The sequence below is a fragment of the Diachasma alloeum genome, unplaced genomic scaffold (assembly GCF_001412515.2).
Source record: "Diachasma alloeum isolate Michigan unplaced genomic scaffold, Dall2.0 Dall_scaffold_00299, whole genome shotgun sequence".
In the NCBI taxonomy this organism is placed as follows: domain Eukaryota; kingdom Metazoa; phylum Arthropoda; class Insecta; order Hymenoptera; family Braconidae; genus Diachasma; species Diachasma alloeum.
The window spans coordinates 1467428-1489139 of NW_021680438.1; the positions used below are offsets into that span (position 1 = coordinate 1467428).

Genomic DNA, 21712 nt, shown 5'->3' on the forward strand with positions numbered 1-21712 from the left:
AGTTATCCTCGCGATATGTCAAATCAATTTTGGAACACCTTGTATAAAAAAAAGGATCTGCTCCTCGCGTTAAATTTTCTGGTGAATCTTAAATTTGAAAAGAGATTCTGACATTTTCATGAAATAGTATATTTTGATATGAGTGCGTACAAGTGTATTTTGACCCGTGGGAGGTGACCCCCAGGGATTAAAGATCACTTCCCACGAGTATCGAACCCTATTTTCCATCACGATGTGGGAAATTGAGATTGTACGCACAAGCGATGAAAACCCGTTTTGCAGGTCTCCACAAAAATCGTGCTCTTCCCCTTAAATTCCGAGTGGAATAGACTCACCCTCTTCCCCGCCCTCAATTTATTTCGACTTGATTTCAACAATCACCTGTACTTGGAGACGATTTCATGGGCTCGATCGAGGTCCTTCTCACTAGCGAAGACATTCAAAGGGTTTGTGAGATTGAGAAAATGTTTGGCCCTTCCGACATAAGTGCCCTGATCCCACCTGGGCTTCTCAATGTCAATTCTTCCATCCTTCGAAATCGACATCGCTGTCACTCTTCACTGAGTCCCCCTTTTTCCCTGCCTCTTTCACCGTTCAGGCGTCTTCCCCACCACAAATTATCACCCCTGGCTCACCTACAAACGAATGACCCAGTGAGAGCCACAGCATATGCTACAAAATAATCGTAAAACGTAATGAAAAGATTAAGAAAACGCCGTAGTTTCCTATTTGATTTTTGACTGACACTCGCTCGTAAACACTTACGCGCGCCCAATGTCTTGCCTACAACCTCCCACCCGACCGTCTGACCATATCGCAGTAGAGGAAAGTTGTAATCACACTCCAGTGAGTGTATTAAGCCCGTGAGGCGCGCCAGCCACGTATATACACTGATGGTACACACACGGACGTTCGCATCGATCTCTGGGGACCGCCTTTGGTGCGTGCGCAGGGTCCGTCTCTCGGTTTTGCTTCAATTCCTGGTGGCGCCGGGGCGCTCAGATATTTCATATAATTTCCGGTATAACCACGAGATGGGGTTATTCGGGGATTTTGAATTGCCGAAAGACATCGACACGGTTATGGATGTTTATTGATTTATCGAAAAACTGATGGTTTCATGTTCGAGGAAAATTCTGTAGTTTTGTAGATTTATGGGAGAACATTCGGGAGGGCGGGGCAAAATGAACATTTAATTTTATTTCAATGTTCATAACTCAGGAATAAATCCAGCAATTGAGCTCAGTCTGGACTCATCACAAAGGGAAGTATTCGGTTTGCGGACTTTTTTCTTTCAGAAAAAATTACGTGGATAGAATTCCTCCAGAAAATAGTTGCCGGAATTAAGGATATTTAAGTACTTTGTGTAAGTTAGCAACAGTTTTTCAAGCAAGATTCTGGATTTGATGAAAATTTTTCCGCCCCTGTACTTTTTCGAATTTTTTATTGTTGAATGAATTTTTTGGAGAATTTCGTCAATGCATATTGTAAATAATATTTCATTCAATTTTACACTTAGTCCACACGCAATACCCCCTTCCCGTGTGCACTTCTAGTGCGGTACGGTTTTGAGGTGTTTTCTTATGTTTTCGGATATGAGAAATCCGAATCCGGTAGTATTTTTTATGTAAGTGCGTGCAATTAATAGTTATAAACAAATTAAGTGGTTTTTTTGATGATTTTTTTTTTGTGGGAAACATTGGCAAATAGAAGAAAATGTTCATGACAAAAGTTGTTCCTTTTTGTGTGATAAATAATGATCAATTTTTTAAATCAAAATCCATCAATCCGTTGCCGAAATATGGTCCACCAGGTGAACGCGGGAGGATGCGCGGCGCGCGCAGTCCGCTCGAACCTCTTCCGTGTCGCGTACGCACCCATTTTCACATCATTTTGATGCTTTCGTCATGGATGCAACAATTGAAGGAGTAATTCAAAGAAGATAATCCTACATAGAAGTCAAAATTCAATGAAATGAGGGTGAAGCGAGCGAATGATCAATCTGTACAACTCCACACCGTTACTTGAAAACGAAAAAATACTCATCCGCATCCACATATCAATTTCTGACGATCGCGTTTCAATGATCAATCGGAAGCGGGGGTAAATGAATGAATTAACACTGTTGTTCAATCTTGTCTGACATCTTTGCTACAAACTCGGGTCTTCAACTCGGGCTTTCAATTGAAGGCCCGAGTTGTAGACCCGAGTTTGTAGCAGCGATGTCAGACAAGATATGAATGTTTTTTTGGGCTCAAATGAAAGAGCGGGTCGAGAAATGACGTCCTAGAGCCTCTAAACATGACAAACGAACGTCCACCTGACATTTTTAATACACTCACACCATGAATTTAAAGTGAATACTGCACAAAGAATGAATGTCATCCAGAATTTATTTCTCGTCAATAACTTATGATTATAAATTTCCTGTCACCGACTGATAGAACTCAATAGTTAATTAGTTAATTCAATACTCCGGCCCGAAGAGACTCTGAAAAAAATCACGTATTTAAATGTGACGAACATTCTCTTACGAGGATCGGAGGAAGACTGATTTATCGGAGTATTTTCTAAACGTCAGTTGACTAAAACAAGAAGAAATAAGAATATTTTTGCAGCTGTCCCCTCCGAATTTTCTTGGAATTGAAAATTTGCAGAAATAATACAAATAAATATCTCTCATACTTGGAGTATTAGTGTTTTGTGTGTTTTTGTTTTCCTTTCTATGTACCAATACATGAGTAGAGGTCGTTTTATCTGAGAAAAATGACGGATTGATGAGCATTCAGAGCGGATTTCAGCAACGGATTGATGGACTTTGATTTAAAAAAATGATAATTATTTATTACACAAAAAGGAACAACTTTTGTCATGAACATTTTCTTCTATTTGCCAATGTTTCCCATAAAAAAAAAATCATCAAAAAAACCACTTAATTTCTTTATAACTATTAATTGCACGCACTTACATAAAAAATACCACCGGATTCGGATTTCTCATACCCGAAAATATAAGAAAACACCTCAAAACCTTACCGCACTAGAAGTGCACACGGGAAGGGGGTATTGAGTGTGGACTAACTTGACTCTCTATAACTAAAGAATAATGATAAAATCAAATCAAATTCAGATAATAAATCAAATTGACAATCATATAAATTTTGAAGTAAGGATATCAAAGTATCTTTTATCAGTTTGGTACCGACCACACTAAAGATTCCACCATTTTCAATCATTAAATTTGTCAATTAAATTGCGTGAGAAAAATTTGAAAAAATCATGAATATTCAGCGTCATTCAAATTCCATTTTGCATAGAATTATCATTTTTTTAAACATAAAATCGATTTCTGATAAAGTTCTGAATATGAATGCATTTGTAACGATGCTGAAAAATGATTTTAATGGTGCAAAATTAATTGTTTATAAATTATTCACAGAAAATGCACGTGATTTTTAACAATTGCAGTTTTTCCATTATTTCATCAATCTTCCTCCAAAATTACACTTTAATTTTTTTCAGATGTCAAAAATATTTTCTAACAGTTCAATATCGAGAGTCAAATTCAAACCTGCAAAGTGTAAATAAACTCAAATGAAAGGTCTAATGTTCAACAACAAAAGCAGAAAAGCATTTCACCGCAGAAAACATAGCAAAAGTACTTGAATACCCTTAAACCTAGCTAATAATCAAATTATTCAAATTCTGCTGGACCATATTTCGCTCAGCAGCAATAATCCACACAAAAAAAAACTGTAAATTAGTTTAATTGCACTACGTTGCGAAAGCACAAAGCATTCCTCATCAGGTGCATCTATTATTCTAAATTAAAACAAAATTAAGAAGATGTTCTTTGAGGATTCATTTCTAGCTGTTATCTGACGATATACACAAACAGCCATACCGTTCTGTCATGTTAATCGGATGAACTCTGACAGTATCTACACTGAAAATTAGTCATCAGCATGACTAATGACCCCAAGACTTTGCATAATTTAAGAACACAGGGTCGAGAACAACTATTCCATTCAAGCTAATAATCAGAAAAAGAAGAATAGGTCTTTCCCTTCCTTCCAAATTAATAACAAATGAACAATCCTCTCATATTAGTCCCAAATTTTCCTGTGTGAGTTTAATTGTTAGCTCGGATGATCGCCTGTTGGATACAATAACCATAAGAATTCCTCACGGTTATTTAATAAAAAAATATGTGTTAAGGGTCAAAGGCATAAATTCTATACTAAAGTATCCTCCTTATGACCCTGATGAAAATCTCTTAAATGCTATTCCTCAACAACATATTCTCGATGAACCTGAGATTGCGTGTGGATGACAACCTCGAAGTTGTAATACTTTCTTGCAGCTGAAATCGAAGACATCGATTATATACCGAAGCCATCGCAGTGGACTTCCTAGTTCTCACTGCAAGTCCCCAGGAAAATGTCATTTTTCCTGGGGAGAAAATGCGCAAGCAATTATTCACACGTTCCAAATCAATTCCCCAAAGAGAATTCAAAATCTCCGTTACTCACGATATGATTAGGCATGTAAATTCATCAGTTATGGCATTCTTCCATCAACATTGTGGCTTTCACTGTCGCCACTTGTTATTCAACAATCGTTCAAACGAATCTTAAAGGTAAATATTTTCTGCAAGAATTTAATCCGCGAGTAATACGAATATTCATCACGAGTAATGAACACACCGATATGCTAAATGCCTGACAGGCAAACCGCACGTGATGATTCTCATCTCTCTCCGCACTTATCCATTTAGCATTGACCATAAATGACGCCCTGACTGACCCACTTTTGTCGCCACACGTTGGCGTATCCCTGGTGAAGAGGAGAATGCCGGGGACGAGTCAAAACCCAAAAGAAGAGTCACAAGTGCTGCGAGAACGAGGTGAATGCTGGAATGCATTGAGATCACACATCGGTGACTGAATGCAATCACTCCTTTTTGTTTCACTCTTGTTTATACAAGTTCAAGGTTACTGACGTGCACTCAAGTAATGCAATGTCGGATCAATTTGGTTTCTAGGCGGAGAAATTTATTTGGTGAATTTCAAAAACTAGTTGGTGAAATTCACCAACTAGTTGTTGAACCAAATGAATTACCAATCTGTTGATGAATTTCAACAACTAGTTGGTGAATGTCAACAACTAGCCACGCGGGTCACACCTCGTAAGGGTCATGCCGTGTAAGGAATTAATTTTACAAGGGTCATCTCATTATTTATTGATCTCTATTGAATTCGTTGTGTCGTCATCTTGTGTCTTGACATTAACTTGTTTCATTCAGCATTCTTAAATGACAAAACTAATTCAATTGTCTTTGGTAGCTTTTTTGAACTCGTCAGAACAAAATAGTTATTTTCATCACAAGGTCCACAAAGTACTTTCTGACGAATGAGGCTTTTGTCGCCTTCGGCCTATAATCACATTCGTCAGAAAATACTTTTGGACCGTGTGATGAATGCAATTTTTCGTCAGAAGGCCCGTAAACCGCGATCAAACCGAGCGAAGCGAGGTTAGAATCGCGGTTTACCGGGTCTTCTCACGAAATGGTTCTTTTCAGATCCAACTGGGCTTTTCCTGGCTCCAGATAATAAAGCGGAAAATCCAATAAGCTCAATAAATAATGAGATTGACTTTCTCACAATGGAGCTGACTTGTGACATTGGTCTTTTGCAACGTTTGACCCTCGTGAAATTTACTCATTACGAGGTATGAAGCTCATGTTTTTGAGTTTAAAATGCCGCGAATCGAGGATTTTAATCACACGAGTCAGGAAATAGTTTTATCGCCGTGTGGCATACAATATTTTATGTCTGGGCCCGAAAACCGCCATTTAACCGAGGAAATCGATGTTAGAATCGTGGTTTTACGGTTCTCGGGACATAAAATGATATTTTATGCCTCAAGTGCCGAGAACCGCGTTCTAACCGAACAAAGTGAAATTAAAATTCGCAGTTTATCTGTCCTCGGGCCATAATATACTATTTTTTATGTGTCCAATACTGCGTCTTCGTCACTCGGAATAAAATAAAACATTCGAGTAATCGAAAATTGCAAGCTGTCCGAAGGAACGTGAAAAATGTAAAAAACCCGTCGAGATAATTTACGTAAATTACGTCGATGAAAAACGGTGTAATTTACCAACGTAATTCACACGCCCAACCCTGATCGTCAGTACTGCTGGAGTTTCAAAATTTGAATCTGGGAACAGTGTTCTTGATTAATTGAAAAAAATATGTTGAATACTTTCCGTGACTGGACGTTAGCTGCAATAATTGTTGGTTATTATCTATATTATTATTGATAATCGTTATAGCCGATACACTAACCTAAAAAAGCAATAGCCGATTGGATCTGTTCACTTACCATTTATAGGGTACATACTGTAGAAAATAATTGCTTCCGATTGCGGATAAATTACTGTTTTTTTATTCTCAATCAATTACATTATGATTCGATAAAAAATGAAGAATTTTGTTAGCTTGCTCAAAAACTTTTTTTTGTTTTCAATAGTTTCAAACATGACTAATCTAGGGTTGAAGTCATTAATAGCTTTAGCTTCCGCTTTTGTTGAATACCAAAAGTATTACAAGAAGGAGGTGAATGGTTGAATGCATTAAGAGCATCCATTGGTCTCTGAAGGCAAAGATTGATTTTATTTCACTCTTATTTATCCAGGTTCAAGGTTACTAACATGCACTCAGAGGATGCAATGTCGTCTTATTTATCATTTCATGCCTCTGTACTTTTCCGCCGCACCTGCTGACACAATTTCTCAATGCACGGAGAACATTTTTTTTATTCATGTGATAAGCCCCGTAAACGTGGCGCACAGTGCGCACTTCGAAAAATTGTGGTGCAACACCGGAAAAATTATGGCGCCCCTAATAATTTTGCCGGTGCTGCACAATAATTTTTCTTTTGCGGCATCGGAATTCAGGAGCCGAGCGGTAAAACGGTTCAAGTCGATTTCAACCGTTGACCAGTTTTCAATGAATATCTTGAAACCCAAGGCAGATAGCAAAATTTTTGTACAACCTTTTTTATAGATTGAATTGAAAGTTATAAAAATGTGAATTACAAAAATCTCGATATCTCCCTTGGATTTGAAGTTATTCCCCGATAACTCAGCTAAGAGCTAAGTTGACTTGACTCGGTTTGCCGCTTGTCTGCTGAATTCTTCGGGTGCGGCACAACTTATGTTGTTGCTGCGCTGTTAAAAATTTTTGTCTGAAATTTCCAGTACACTTGTTGAAAGTTTTTATCGAATTAAATTACTACTGAAATTTCAAGGAATTTCGTCATTGAAAATTCAGAATTTTGTGGAAAAAACGAAGAGAACTGTAAATTTCAATTCCATTTTTCCCTCAAAATGAATAGAAAACCAGAAAATTCATGTAAATATATTCTGGAATTTTTTAGGGCAGTGACACTGAATGCAATTTAGGGGGAAAAAATCATGAAATTTCAGATTTTACTGAAAATTCTATGCAATTTGGTACTGAATATTCATCTTAGATTGAAAATTCAAATAAATTGAGGAATCTCGTCTTTATGCTGCTTAAAATTCTGCAATTTTACTAAATTTTCTGTGAAATTAGAAATTTTATGATTTTTTTTCTTCTAAATCGCATTGAGTGTACTGAAAATTAATAGTCAACTATCTCTGAAATTTCATTTTTTTTCTAACAATGTGCACGATAATTTATTCAAGAGCGCAAATTGCGCAATATTTATGATGCAGCCTACGAATTTTTTCAGCAAATTTTCCTCCGTGTGGCTAAATTATCTCAATGAACTTGTCAATGAAAAATAATCTAACGTTTTTCTGATATTCTGTTATGCAACCTTTGACTCAAGACTTAATTACGTGGAGAACATGAATCATTTGTGTTGGCATGTCATTAATTGTTCGTGTTCTTTGTTTTTCATGTTCTCAAATAGCCTCTCCTTTCAGAAATAATCACGTAAGAATTTTAAAAAAACTAGTGGATTGGCGCATATAAAAAACTTCCGGTTATATGAAGTGCATTTCGCGAGGTATTGAGGTATCGGGATCACGTGCGATGGAATCATCGATTAATATCCCCGTGTTAACAAACTGTGTCACGAGTGGAGAACGCGGAGACGACGCAGAAGAAGAAAAAGAAGGGAACAAGAATTAATGTACAACTGGTTACGGAGAAGTGTTCAAGTAGCATCCGGGCGACATTATCCCTGTGTACAACAGTTCTCTCGGTTTTCTTGTAAACAGCCTCATAAAATTTGGATTCGAGAATGCATGAGGATTTCCTTCTTCTCGAGTTCATCAATTTGATGGAGCACAGGTTTTTGTCAAACGTCAAAGCCATCCTGATGCCGATTCTCGCCGATCCGCTGATAATTGTGATTATGGCTGTTCCCATTTCAAGGAGCCGCCGTTTTTTTCAGAGGATTTTTACTCATGAGCGTGAGAATTTTGGATTTAGAATTAAAAACTCCCGCGATCTGTTAGTGGTGATGCTATTCGGTTGACATTTTTCTCATGACAAATACCGTACTCTTGGTATTGAGCTGCGGTGGGAGTAGATGAGCTCTTGATGAACGATGGTGGTCACGTGGTATTTAGTTATCAAACTTGATATTATTACTTTAGAGTTTTTTTCTTGAAATGCTATTTGAAAACTATTAAAAAGGATTGAAATTTATGCACAGTTTAGTAGTGATTCTCTGTAAATAATGAATTCTATATATGTGGGGGGAGGGGGGGGGGGTAGAGTGAATCATAAAATTTCACTAGAAATTCAATAGAATTCCAAATTTTTGAGCAGCGAGTTTTTTTTAATGAAATGCTATTTGAAAACTATCTGAACACTGTTAAAAAATTTTCACTGAAATTTCCGGTAAAGGTCATGGAAATTTCTAATGAGTAACTTGTGCATTTAAATTTCAAGAATTTTGTCATTAAAAATTCATAATTCCATGGAAAAATTCGTAGGAACGGTAAATTTCAGTTGAATTATTACGGGAAATCTAATGAAAAATCAGTAAAATTCAGACGAATATCTTTTATAATTTCAGATTCCTCTGAATTTTTGGGGAATTCCTTCAAAAATTTCGGGAGCTCCACGATTTTTAAAAAAATTCCCTAAAAATTCAAGGGAATTTGGCAATGCATATTCATTTTCATTTGAAAATTCATGTCAATTGTGTAATTTGTGTCTTCCTGCCGCTAAAAAATTGGGACTTTATACTTGAATATTCAGAGAAACTTGAAATTCCACTGACTTTTTCCCCTCAACGATGTTTCACGGACAGTGTGATGAAAAAAAGAATTTCGGCGCGATGTCGTGGACGCGAGTAACGAAGAGTTAAGATAAATTGAACTCCGAAAGGGAACCGGTGCACTGTTAGAAATTTTTTGAAATTTCGTGGAAGATTTTATAGCAAATCTCATGAGAGTGACACTGAATGGAATTTAGTTTTGAGTTTTCACTTGATTGAATTTTCAGTAAAACATGAATATTCAGAAACGAAATGAAGCGAATTTTCAATTATCCCAGAATTTTCCTGATTTTTCGGATTTTTCACAGAATAATTGAACTGAAAAATCCTGTATTTTACTGATTTCCAGATAATTTGAACAGAAAATCAATGTAATATTTGATTTTTTACTGACATTATTTCCTGAAGTGTCAGTTGAACTTGAACTCGATAAAAATTTCCGGAATTTGGCACGGACAATTCCGACGAAAATTTTTAACAGTGTGGTCACCCGTAGGTGCACAGATGGTCTTCAAATTTCGTATTTTTACGATTCCGAGCATTCCACATAATTTCCAAGAACATTTTAACATTCAACAATTTCAATGCTTCTGTTCGAAAGCAAAAATACATGTCTACAATAATAATAATAATATTCAGCAATGAAAATAATAATTTTATATCCAGCAATGAAAAAACTCCACGCAAAACCTCAATTCACAATGAGAATTGTAACCGGTTGAGGCGACCCAAGATGACATAAGCCCCATTTGTTTACCGAACCGGTCTAGCAAGGAGAATACTCTCTACCCAATGCTCTCATAAAGATCGCATTATCATTACTATTTCTCGAATTTCCTGAATCACCACAATGAAATTTATCGCTTCATTTACGCTGCTATCCTCCTAGTACAATCGTCTCCACGCTAGAAAAATTTATCGCTTGTTACATGGAACCTCTGTGATTTTATGATTTTCGCTTAAAGGTTACAGTGTCCTCTTTACGCTTAACCCACAGAACAGACGCATAACCGATACCGGCGGAATGAGGATTGGTGGTTCATTCTATTGACCCGGATATTGAACACAGGAAAAATAGGAAAACCAATTCGCAATTCAACGCACGTAGCAACATTCAATTGCGGAGGAGACAGTACTGAAGCTACTAGTAAGGGAGATAAAAAGCACTGATGTCTCAGGTTATCAAACTTGTCAGATAAATTGTCAATATGGAATTGAGTCATAAATCTCGGGAAATTCCGTCGTGATGGGATCGCCCTGCGATTTATTTCGATAAATCATTGAAGATTGCGATTCTATAATTGGTTGATAAGAAAATTAATTGAAATAATTCCAATGATTCGATAACTTCCTCATTTTAGTTCATGTTACATATGAATATTTATGGATTTTTAATGTGTTTTAACATTATGACACTTATGATGAATCTTGCAGGGAGAGAAATATTCAGTAAACATTACGGAACTCACTATTCGGTGAGCGATTACGGAATCGACACACAAAATTAAAGTGACGGTATCGTAATTTTTCACAGGAGATTCAGATAAAAATTACGGAAGCTCTGGAAAAATTCCGTGACAGTTCCGTAAAATTTACTACAACCACATTTCGCTCCGGAGTTACGGAAAAGATACGTAATTTTTATTGAATATTTCTCCCCGTGTGGACAAGATGGCATTGGGAAGAATGTTTTAACACTCCGTTGTTCGTGCTGGCCTTACGACCGTCGTATCGTTGGTCGCGCTGTTATAATTGACATGATGATAAATTTTAAATATTTCGGAGAAGTCTGAAAAAAGCCAACAGTGTTACCCTTATCCTCAGTGTTACCCAGCATTATGTATACGAACTCAAATTAAGTTGACATGTTTTTCTGAAAATTTACCTTATACACAGTACATGGCCTGGAGGTTCGGCGAACAAATTTCAAAATTTCACTACTTATGATGTTTTTGGCTGAGATTTTCCACTGATAAGACTTCTAGACACTTCAAAATGAGATGTCCAATTTTTTTCGTTTTCTTCGGGACTTGACTAAGTGTCATTAAAAGAATTGGAAAAAATGCGGCGCGGTGTTCATAGCGCAACCAACGGAGTGTTCAATCACAATTCAGTAGTGAAGTGGCAAAACAGTTCAAGTCGACTTATCTCTCATTTTAGTTTTTGAGGAATATTTCAGACTCTAAGGGAGATAGCGAAATTTTCGTAATTACATTTGTTGTAGCTCTCAATCGACTCTATAAAAAAGGTTACAACAAAAATTTTGCTATCTTCCTTAGATTCCGAGATATTCATTGAAAACCGGTCAATAGTCGAAAGTGACTTGTACCGTTTTACCACTTCGCTACTGAATTCATTCAAACAATTATGTTTTCAGTTATCGTCGTAAAGCGATCAAAATACATAACACATAATACAAAAACAAACATACATACATGTATACATACATCCGGACATGGTCTAAACGTAGCATATTCGAACTCCTGAGGTCAAAATTAGTTATCTAAGACAATTTGTTATCCTAAGAACAAAAAATTGGAAATTTCGGATTTGACGAATACAATGTTTCCCCTCAGAAGCAAAAAACCTCAACTTTCCGTCGTCTCTCATGTCTACATAAGTAATTAAACCTTTAAATAATGATATCTGAATGTATCAAATTTGACCCTGTAACTGGCATTATCCTGTTGATTCTATATCGCGTGCCAAATCGAAAAAGTTCATGGAAGCCTAATCCAGAGAACATGAAATCGGGACGATTTGGGCCTTGTAGAATTTATTTTACCCCAACTCTTGTGGACATTTTTTTTGGTGCATCCGAACTTCTTCCACATATTTTTCTCCAATAGAAATCTCTCTAGAATAATGTTTATTTCTTTAAAAGTCCGGCCGAATATCAGAAAAATGGAAAGAAAACAATGAAAATAATTTTTTTTTCATTTTTCCACTATTGGAGAAATATTTGTAGAAAAAGGTCGTGTGCGCAAAAAAAATTGTCCTCGAAAGTTGCGTCAAAATGATTCTGCAGCGCCCAAATCGTCCAGATTTCACGTTTCCTAGATTAAGTTAATACGACCTTTTTCCAGTTCGTTGACCTGAAAATCCCAAAATGCTCAATACGACCTTTTCCATTTAGCACGCGACAGCCAATAAATAATGAAATAAATTTTCGGAAAATGGATAAAGGTTTTCAAATGAATAGATCCGCCTTTAATTGATATCTATTAACACTTGCGCTTGACACTTCAGTATTCACACCTAAAGTAATTAAACTTAATGGAGGACATAAAATTGAACTTTTACTACCCGTTAACGAGAATAAATGAAAATAACGACATAAATGAACGGATAGTACATAGTAGATTCAACAAGACTCTCGGAGCAGTCGGCTGCTGGAGTGCATCAGGCATTCTTGTTCGTGTTGGCTGCAGGACACGATCTGAGCAACGTGGACCGTTACCCCCACCGACCTATATGCCGATGGTATATATGGACAGGATATCTTCTAACAACGACTAGTGAGCTTGCGAATTTTCCGTCATCCGCATTCATCTCATCTGCATTTCCTCAACCAATGACATCATAATCTCCAATTGTGGCATTAATTATCTGTAATCAGTTTCAATCAGACTGTTCCCAGAGTTTCGTTCCGTTGATGTTATCAGAAAGAAGAAGGGATATCTCAATTAGTTTCACGCGATGGATTTTCTAATGACAGCTGTGGATTAGAGGACTATGACACTGTCGCCATTTTCATTCTGATATCATTGCCCTTCCGGATTGGACTCGTTTGATCTCAATATGGAGACCAAAAGAAAGAAGAACACTCGTGATGTAGTTAGAAGTGATGATGTGATGGACAATATTCTGAAATGCGTGATTTTTTTCATTCTGTGCACAAGACCAACTGATGGAAAATTCACGAATGACACAACACCGAGGGATTTTGTCGACCGTTGCAGACGTGATTGTGTCATCAAGAGAGATGTTGTGGTTTGCGGCAAGTACCGGGTGGTCAGGTGGCTTCACGAAGTTGTTCGTGAAAAGGTAATTGGCGAGTGGTTTTTTTATGAATTTAAGACAGTGAGAAATGTCGATTTCCCTTTTCAACGTCTGCTTTTTGTTCCCGGTGTTGGTAGGAGTTCAGTTACGGACCGTTCAAGGTGATAAGAATACCAGCGGTCACGAGGGATTCCGTTCTGCCGGATCTGCCGAGACCCAGGGATTTGAAATTTGGGATTGGGGAGACGCTCAGTTTTATGAAGGATGTGGGGGAGGATCTTATCACGAGGAGGGCCATTGTTTACACTTATCAACCGCCACTGGAGAACTCTAGGACTTTTGCTGATGGGCCCATTATTATGGATGAGGATGAGATGGTTAGTCTCCAGAGGGGGCAACCAGGTATTTTTGTTGTTCTTATGCCGATGATAGTTGACTTTGATGATGTACACATGGGGAAATTCATTGATGATGATCATTAATGATTTAATGAAGCACACATGAAGGAAATTCATTGAGTAATCTAGCGAATTCTCTAGAACATTATAGTGGATTCTATTGAAAAAGTCTGCAGGTGTTCGGGGTTTTTTTATTGCCGTATGGAAACATCGAGAATAACTCTCGAAATCACGGCGCCATCCTGGCATGAAATCATTCCGAAATCACTGAAATCAAGTAGTAACGAAGTGGTAAAAGCAGATAAGTGCATTTTTGTTCGAAATTCGTAATATTATTGTTACCATTTGAAAATTAATATTTCAATGTGATTCACGCAAAAATTTTGATTTTTTTTTAATGCACTTATCTCCTTTTACCACTTCGCTACTGAAGTTATTTCAGCTCTCCGAAATCATTTTTGAATTCATCTCCGAAATCACGTGAAATCGCCTGAAATCAATGAAATCAACGAAATCAGTGGCGCACTGGCGTTGTGGGAACTGTGCAAGTAATTCGTAATTTTTAAATTGACACTCCTGCCAACGATGATAATAAAATGCAGTGCTCACTGCCATAGGTAAATGGTAAAAAGAACCCCTTTCATCGTCATCGAATTCGTTATTATTTTCCAGTTATTATTGTCAGTTTTGATTTTCATAATTGGACATAATCCGTTTTGCCCCACCTCTGTTATTTATTAACTTAATTTTTCTGAAATCACTGATTTCAAATTAATGAAATCACTCGAAATCATGAAATCACCTCCCGTGACGCTCGAAATTACCGAAATCATTTTGACCGAAATCACTGAAATCACCGCTGAAATCGACTTCTTTCGAAGTCATGGTGTCACTCAATTATGGGGTGAGTAGGGTAAGCTACCCAGTAGATGGAGACTGCCCAATAGATGGGCGAGCTACTTTTGGATAGGAAATTACGTAAAAAAATACTGAAATGTGAATTGTTGCTTTGAATTTTCACTAACTGTTGCGATTCTCAACCCCTGGGTGACGATTTTTTTTCCATCAATTTTTTTTTTCAATTGTTAAAAAACAAACGTCCATCTACTGGGTGGTTTTCTTAGGCGTCCATCTACTGGGCAGTTTACCCTAGCCCCTCGGGAAACATTCTATTCGTTAAATCTGAAATTTTCAATTTTTTGTATCAGAATAACTAACGTTGGCGTCAGGAGTTCGAATATGTTATTTTGATACCATGTCCGTGATAACTGGAAACATAATTGTTTAAATGAATCTAATCGTGATTTAAAATAGTCCTCCCAATGCCATCTTCACTGAGTTCGATCATGAGGTTGATTGCATCATGTGTTATTGAAAAAATTTATTTCGAAACCAATATTCAGAGATTAGGTAAAACATTTTTGCGTTGGGGCAATACTAAATTCGATGAATCTTGAATTCAATTTAACACTCCGTTGGTCGCGCTATGAGCGCCGCGCTACACTTTGTCCGATTTTTTTGAATTACACTGCAGTAAAGCGTCAGAAAAATTTGAAAAAATTTAACATCTCATTCTGAAGTGTCTAGAAGTTAGAATAGTTGGATTTTCACATTTTTATTCCGAGACTTCGGGCCGTGTACCTGTATGAGACAAATTTTCAGAAAAACATGGCAACTTTGAGTTTTAATGTATAATTAAGGGTAACAACAAACATAAATTGAAAATCTCATGGAACTTTTTCAAGTATACGGTCTAGATCATTCTTGATTTCTTTCAGATTTTTCCTAGATCTTTAAAGTTTATCATTATGTCGATTTATGCCGGTGCGGCGCGGCGCCTACGGTGCGACTTTTGCGCAACCAACGGAGTGTTAAAATACATCGTCATAATTACTAATTTATTAGCAAAAATATATTGACTATGTTGTGACGAAAGCAATTTCCCGGTTGTTTTCAATAGAAATGCTCAATAGAAAATAGCTCATAGAGCAATCAATAGACTTTGATTATTCTGCACAATTTATTCTATTGCAGGGGTCGGGATCAATCACTAAATTATTAATATTCAGGGAAATGATACCTTAAAATATTTAAGATACTCATCTTCATTGAAATGTGAAAAACAACAAAATAATTGATACTCTAAATCTAAATCTAAATCTATTGAGTAAATAACTCTAAATTTCTGGAAAGGATTTTCAATTAACACAATAATCGTCAATCTTCCAAACTCAATTATTGATTTATAAAATAATTTGAATATTTAATTGACGATTAATTTAATAATTTAAAAATTGTTGGGAAATAAACCAATTGATTTATTCAAAATTTCACTTTATTTTAAATTCATGCTTACGCCGATGGCTATTCTATTGAATTTTTCTCCAAGTTTTTGGTTCATTCAATTTTTTTAATAAGAAAAAAAAAGAAATTTAAGAACAGAAAATTTATCTTGTGAAATTTGTTCTTGAAAATATTTTCTATTGGATAATAAACAATTAATAGAATTTTTAATAGAAATCCAATCGAATGTTCTAGCGAATTCGCTGGGTTTTTCGATCAACTTGCAGAAATTTTTCTAAAAATCTCGCGTTTCAATACGAATTTGAAGACAAATAAGGGCTGCAATAATGAGCGGCATCATTACCTCATTTTTTCCCCGCACATTTCTGGATTTAATTGTACAATAGTACCAATGAAGTATTCACCTCAGGAAAACTCTTTTCATTCACTTCTTGACATCTGCCCATACTGGTTACAATTCTCTACTTGAATAACAAACAACGACCTACATTTCTGTGAATTCCCTTTTTTACGTATTCACATATGTTGAGCTCTTGAATCTTTTTTTCTACGAAAAATTTGCCTGCACGCATATATTCCCCGGGTTTTTTACTCGCCGACTGTGAATGTAGGAACCAAATAGCCTTTCTCCGATGGAATCTAGGAAAAAAAAATACTACACTCGATGTTTCGCGTTGTCCGTGTAACACGTGATGATAGTTTTCCAGTTGAGGGTCAAGTGCAATACAGAACAGGCAATTACGCTATCATATTTGTTGTTAATATATTTATGCTCCAGAGAGCTTCAGGCTGTTCAAGAAGAAGAAGGCGATAATTCTACCGATTTTGATTCTCCTGAATCTGATGAAATTGAAGATGATGCTGATTCCAATAATCTTCGGCGTTCACATGATAAAGAAGTTGATAGTGATTGGGGGATTATTCGTTCCTGGATTTCTCTCCAGGCTGAAGATCTGTAAAGTTGCTCCGCCGCCGTCATATCAAGCCTGGGCGAATGCTGTGGCCGAACCCCCCGTGGATTATCCAACAGGTAATTAATCTCACTCACGTTTACAGAGAGGTAGGGCTAATTTAGATTGGTTTTTCAAGGTTTCGGACATGATGAGCCTGGTTGGTCTCACAGGAATGACCTGACACCGGGGTATCCCTACCATGGCTATCCGGCAGCACCAGCTTACGGTCCTGCCTACTACAGACAACGGTGATGAAGACGAGACATAAGTCTGATTTAGCTCGTAACCTTCCTCAATTATACGCCGAGGAGTTTTTAACAAGAATTTATGTACGAGTCGTTGTTAAAGACCGCAATTCTGATCGAGGAAATGAAAGAATTTAATTGGGTTATTATTTTTTGTACGGAGGTGATGCAGTTTTGACAGGAGAACGTAGAAAAGGAATTGAAGAAGGCTGCTGAAGAAAAAAAGTTGCAGTTTTCAAGGAATAATCACTTGTCAGTCAATTTCTGTTGATTTCAGCATTTTTTTTCTGGATCTCAAGGGGAAAATTCCTGATTTTGAGGGGTTTCGACTCAGTGATGAGTATCACAGAAAATAAAAACTAGATTTCTTAGGAGGTGAAAATTTTTTTAGTCTGTGAAAAGGATAAGGTTAAAGGATAACCTTTTCCTATCCTGATGCAATCCACACCCAAAAAAATTATATCATATTTTAAGATTTCAAAGGTCTAAAGATGCGATTTTTAAGTCGTAATTTATGACTTTCGAAGTCTTAAGTGGAGACTTAAAGTTTTCAATTTGAAATTTTCAAAGTCGAAATATTTGACACTTGAGTCACTTTCATAGGCTCAAGTTGAGACTTTTGAATGCCTCAAGTTAAGACTTTTGGAACGAAACGTGAAATTTTTCTTCAAGTTCAGGAGCTAAACGGTAAAATGGTTGAAGTCGACTCATCTCTTAGTTGAGTTTTCGAAGAATATCTTCGAATCCAAGGTAGATGGTGCAATTTTGATAACCACTTTTTTGTAGCTCTTAATTTTCTCTGCAAAAAATATTGTGACAACAATTTTGCTATTTGCCTCAGATTACGAGATATGCACTGAAAACTGCTCAATAGCCAAAATCGACTTGAATTATTCATGTTTAAGACTTTCAAATTCCTACCAAATAATTATTTTTTGGTAAATTGCAACTAACGATTTTGTTGGCCCGAGCAAGACCTGTTTGAGAACTTATTCGTTATTCTTTCAGTGTACTCAATTAAGTTATGATAATTTCAACTTGGCATTTTCGAAAGTCTTGATTTGAGAATTGAAACTCTCAATTTAAGCCATTTGAAAATCTCAATTGAGACCTCTAAAAGTCCCAAAATAAAGCGTATTTTTTTGGGTCCAATTAATTTTTCGTCTGAATGACGCGGTTAAACGCCTCCCGTCAAAACAGCATTCACCTTCTTTCGTTCCACCCAATACTCTAGATTCCAGACTAAACCTCAAACTATTCCACGCCATGCTCGATCAATTTGAAAACTCCTGACTTATCCATTTATTTATGTACATCATCGATTTCCTACACCTTCAGAATGATCAACAGATAAAACTATACTGAAGACCTAATTTCGAATTATTGAATCACCCGCCGTGCCCCGAGTATTCAATGAAAAATCCCAAAACCAAAACGAAAGTCACAGTAAATATGCCAGAATATGGCTACGTCAGTTGACCACATTGGGATTTGATCATATTTTTCGTCGACAAAGCACGTTGATCTTCATCATCGCCTCCTGGATGTTAATGTACTTCGATTTGTGAAAATATCTGTAACATTCGACAGGAACTTTGTTCAAAAATTTGGAAAATTGGCGGCATTCGTTACCCCTTAAGCACTGTTAAAAAAAATTAGCTGAGTTTCCCAGAAAAAGACTTGGAATTCGATTTAAGGGGAAAACGTTAATAGAATTTCAAGTCATTATGAAAATTCAAGTAAAGTCCCATTTTTTTCGCGACAGGAGAACGGACATTTGACAATTTACATGAATTTTCAAGTGAAAATGAGTATTCAGTGCCAAATTCCCTTGAATTTTCAGGCAATTTCGTTCAAATTTTTGGAATTCGAGAAATTTTTGAAGGAATTCCCTGAAAATTCAAAACAATCTGGAATTTAAGAAAATATTTCTCGGAATTTTCATAACTTTTGATTAATTCCGGAAAATATCGGAATATGTTCGTTTTTCCTTTCTTTTTGAAATTAAGATATTGATTTGAGTAAATTGAAGATCCATAGAGGGTTTCCGTTTCTCTTTTCCTGGAGGTCACATGGGCCAGCGGCCGGATGGAAGAAAACATTTGGTCTCATGCAACGTTGGTCTAAACATGAACTTATTTCCGGCCATAAATATAGATTGAGCTTTAAAGAAAATTTCATTTATTTATTCATTTTTTTAAAATTTGTCGAAGGCGATATGGAGAAATATAGGAATATATTATTTTTTCCTGTCTTTTTGAAATTCGGATATTGATTCGAGTAAATTAAAGATCCATAGAGAGTTTCCTTTTCCCTTTCCCTGGAGGTCACATGGGCCAGCGGCCGGATGGAAGAAAAACATATGGGTCTTATGCAACGTTGGTCTAAACATGAACTTATGTCCGGCCATGAATACAGATTGAACTTTAAATTTCTGCACACATCCAAATGGAGTTCAAAATACGTTACCATGAAAAATGACACATATGGCACGACACTCCCGGCTACGGCGCGCGCAGCGCGCCCCATTCGCTAGTTCCCTGAAAAATCCCAAAACCAAAACGAAAGTCATAGTAAACATACCAGAATACGGCTACGTCATTTGACCTAGCTCGCATCCCATCGACATCCGCCTGCGCCATGCCCAGTCGAATTCCAGCCCCTCCGTTCCACAAGTCGCTTCCTCTCGCTGCACACCTCCAAATCATGGAACCCTTGATGAGAAAAGGGTTCACCCAAGGACAACGAGCGACCCAATTTCCCTGGACGATGCTCCCCCCAAGGTCGTTTGCATGGCGAGGACTGGCCGAGAGTCCAATGGCCCCGTGCGACTGACCCACTGACAGATTTGGATGTGCGCCACACAATTTCGCCGCCCCCCGTTCGCATGCCGCAAACAACGAAAAAAATTAATACTTCGGATTTATCAAACGCTCGTGGGGAGGTCCAAGCTCACGCAGCACCGCTCTAAATCGCGCCAGCTCCTACCGTTACTGCTAACAAGGGCTTTGACCAGCATTTCAATGCAATTCATCCACTAATCACATTCCCAAATCCCTGAAATCACATGGTGAACGCCAATAAACTAGTCAAATCGAAATAATGATACAACTTCCTGAACTTGGTATCGAACGAGTCGACCGTTACGGGACAGTATGTTACAAAAAAAGTCGAATGGTAAAAAAAAAGTCGCATTAACGTAACGGGTATCAGGTCTATATGACTATATCGCGATGGGTGCGATCGCCTGCGACAAGTCTGCGTCACGCGTCCATTGCTCCTTCGATCGTGTGTACGCCGCATTTTTTTTCGATCGAAAAACCTCATTCAATCGAAAAAACAGTAGTCGATAATTGTTACAGATTCAGAGGTTGTTGTGTTGCGGGGGGACTGAGGTAATTATTCTCGATGATAAATGACTGCTGCGTAATTAATAGTTATTTGATCGGGCGTGCTGTCGCCTGCCATCGACGGTTCGAAGCCGATCGAGAGGATAAAACCAGAGAATGATTATCTCGGGACAGTTAAATTCGGAGGATAATTTTGGATAAAAAAAGGAGAATTGTAAAGCGAGAATGTTCGGTGGTGTGTAAAAGGAATGGTGAACAGAGGTGGGAATAAATGTTGATGTGCCTGACGGTGAGTGAGGGAAAAGGAAGGAAGGCTTTGGGGAAGGTATACCGAATGAACGTGGCGCAGAGGACGTACAGACGGATGGCCGGGTAACCCAGATCGGCTTGCTTCGGCCGATTCCTCGAGCAACGCTCGCCAGTGCCGTGTCGTCCGTCGTACGCGCGTCAAAACCTCTCCGATGGTTTGAAGAATCACGTTGCAGAGGTTTTATCAGATACTCGGTAGTGTAATTGTCTCTGCCAAGGGCCTCGAAATTCTGGGGATTTTTATCGTTCGAAGTTGGGGTGGATTTATGAGAGGAATACTAGTGCGTTTGTAAGTAAAACATTCTTCCCATTCGCCAGTGTGTCCGTGGGGACACGGTGAATGACCTGGGATCATTTTTTAAATATTTAATTACTCAAACGTTAACTGAAGCACTTCTGGTAGCTCTTTTATTCACGCAGCTGGCGATTTACTGCAGAGGAAACATTGAAACGTGGTACGTGCAGCATGTAGGTGATTTTTTAATGAGACAGTAGTGATTACTGTTAATAGAATCGTTAACCCGATTTTTTGCGGGCAAAAATCGAAAGGTCCCTCTGGAAACCATTCTTCCTACATGAAAGGTGTAATTTCAATGCGTTCGGCTGTAGTTGGGTAAATACCGGCTCCCGCGCCGGTTGGAAATCGGTGGCCCGTAAAGATCAGGTCGAAATTTCTAGGTTTCATTGATTATGAATTCAAAAATGAATAGGGGCTGCGATAGTTAGTGATCATCACCCGATTTTTTGCCCTAACATTTAGGGATTTAATTGTACGATAGTGTGATAAAGCATTCACTTTGAGAAGAGTCTAATTATTCACGTTTTTACATCTGCCCATGCTGGAGTATGTAGATTATCCCTATACGA

General features: G+C 37.4%; 2 protein-coding genes across 5 annotated transcripts in view; one reads left to right on the forward strand and one right to left on the reverse strand.

Moving 5' to 3' along the window:
- The window catches only part of LOC107039367 (sideroflexin-1), a 10770-nt gene extending 9881 nt beyond the window's left edge, over positions 1 to 889 (reverse strand). Inside the window, exons 1-2 of one of the 2 annotated variants that reach the window (XM_015258934.1) lie at positions 766 to 889; positions 382 to 635 (exon numbers count right to left, since the gene is read on the reverse strand). In XM_015258934.1, coding sequence (XP_015114420.1) covers positions 382 to 545 — 164 coding nt within the window. In that variant the 5' untranslated portion in view covers positions 546 to 635; positions 766 to 889. Of the gene's footprint in view, positions 1 to 381; positions 673 to 765 lie in introns of both variants that reach the window. The other variant, XM_015258933.1, reaches the window with a different exon arrangement.
- Positions 890 to 12368: 11479 nt separating this feature from the next.
- Positions 12369 to 18559, forward strand: LOC107039377. 3 transcript variants are annotated; one of them, XM_015258951.2, is made up of 5 exons: positions 12369 to 12802; positions 12950 to 13331; positions 13424 to 13688; positions 16767 to 17018; positions 17078 to 18559. In XM_015258951.2, the coding sequence occupies exons 2-5, from the start codon at positions 13086 to 13088 to the stop codon at positions 17191 to 17193; spliced, it is 879 nt and encodes a 292-aa protein (XP_015114437.1). In that variant the 5' UTR covers positions 12369 to 12802; positions 12950 to 13085; the 3' UTR covers positions 17194 to 18559. The 3 variants fall into 3 exon arrangements, with proteins under 3 accessions (XP_015114437.1, XP_015114438.1, XP_015114436.1); XM_015258952.2 differs by having other exon boundaries at positions 12369 to 13331; positions 17064 to 18559; XM_015258950.2 differs by having other exon boundaries at positions 12369 to 13331.
- The last annotated feature ends 3153 nt before the right edge of the window (positions 18560 to 21712 follow it).

Excerpts from the sequence above, each read along its gene's own strand:
- LOC107039377 (XM_015258950.2), top strand. The coding sequence starts at position 13,086 with ATGGAGACCAAAAGAAAGAAGAACACTCGTGATGTAGTTAGAAGTGAT. Across the intron at positions 13,689-16,766 it reads TCTCCAGAGGGGGCAACCAG|AGAGCTTCAGGCTGTTCAAG; the intron begins GTATTTTTGTTG and ends TTTATGCTCCAG. Across the intron at positions 17,019-17,077 it reads CCCCGTGGATTATCCAACAG|GTTTCGGACATGATGAGCCT; the intron begins GTAATTAATCTC and ends TGGTTTTTCAAG.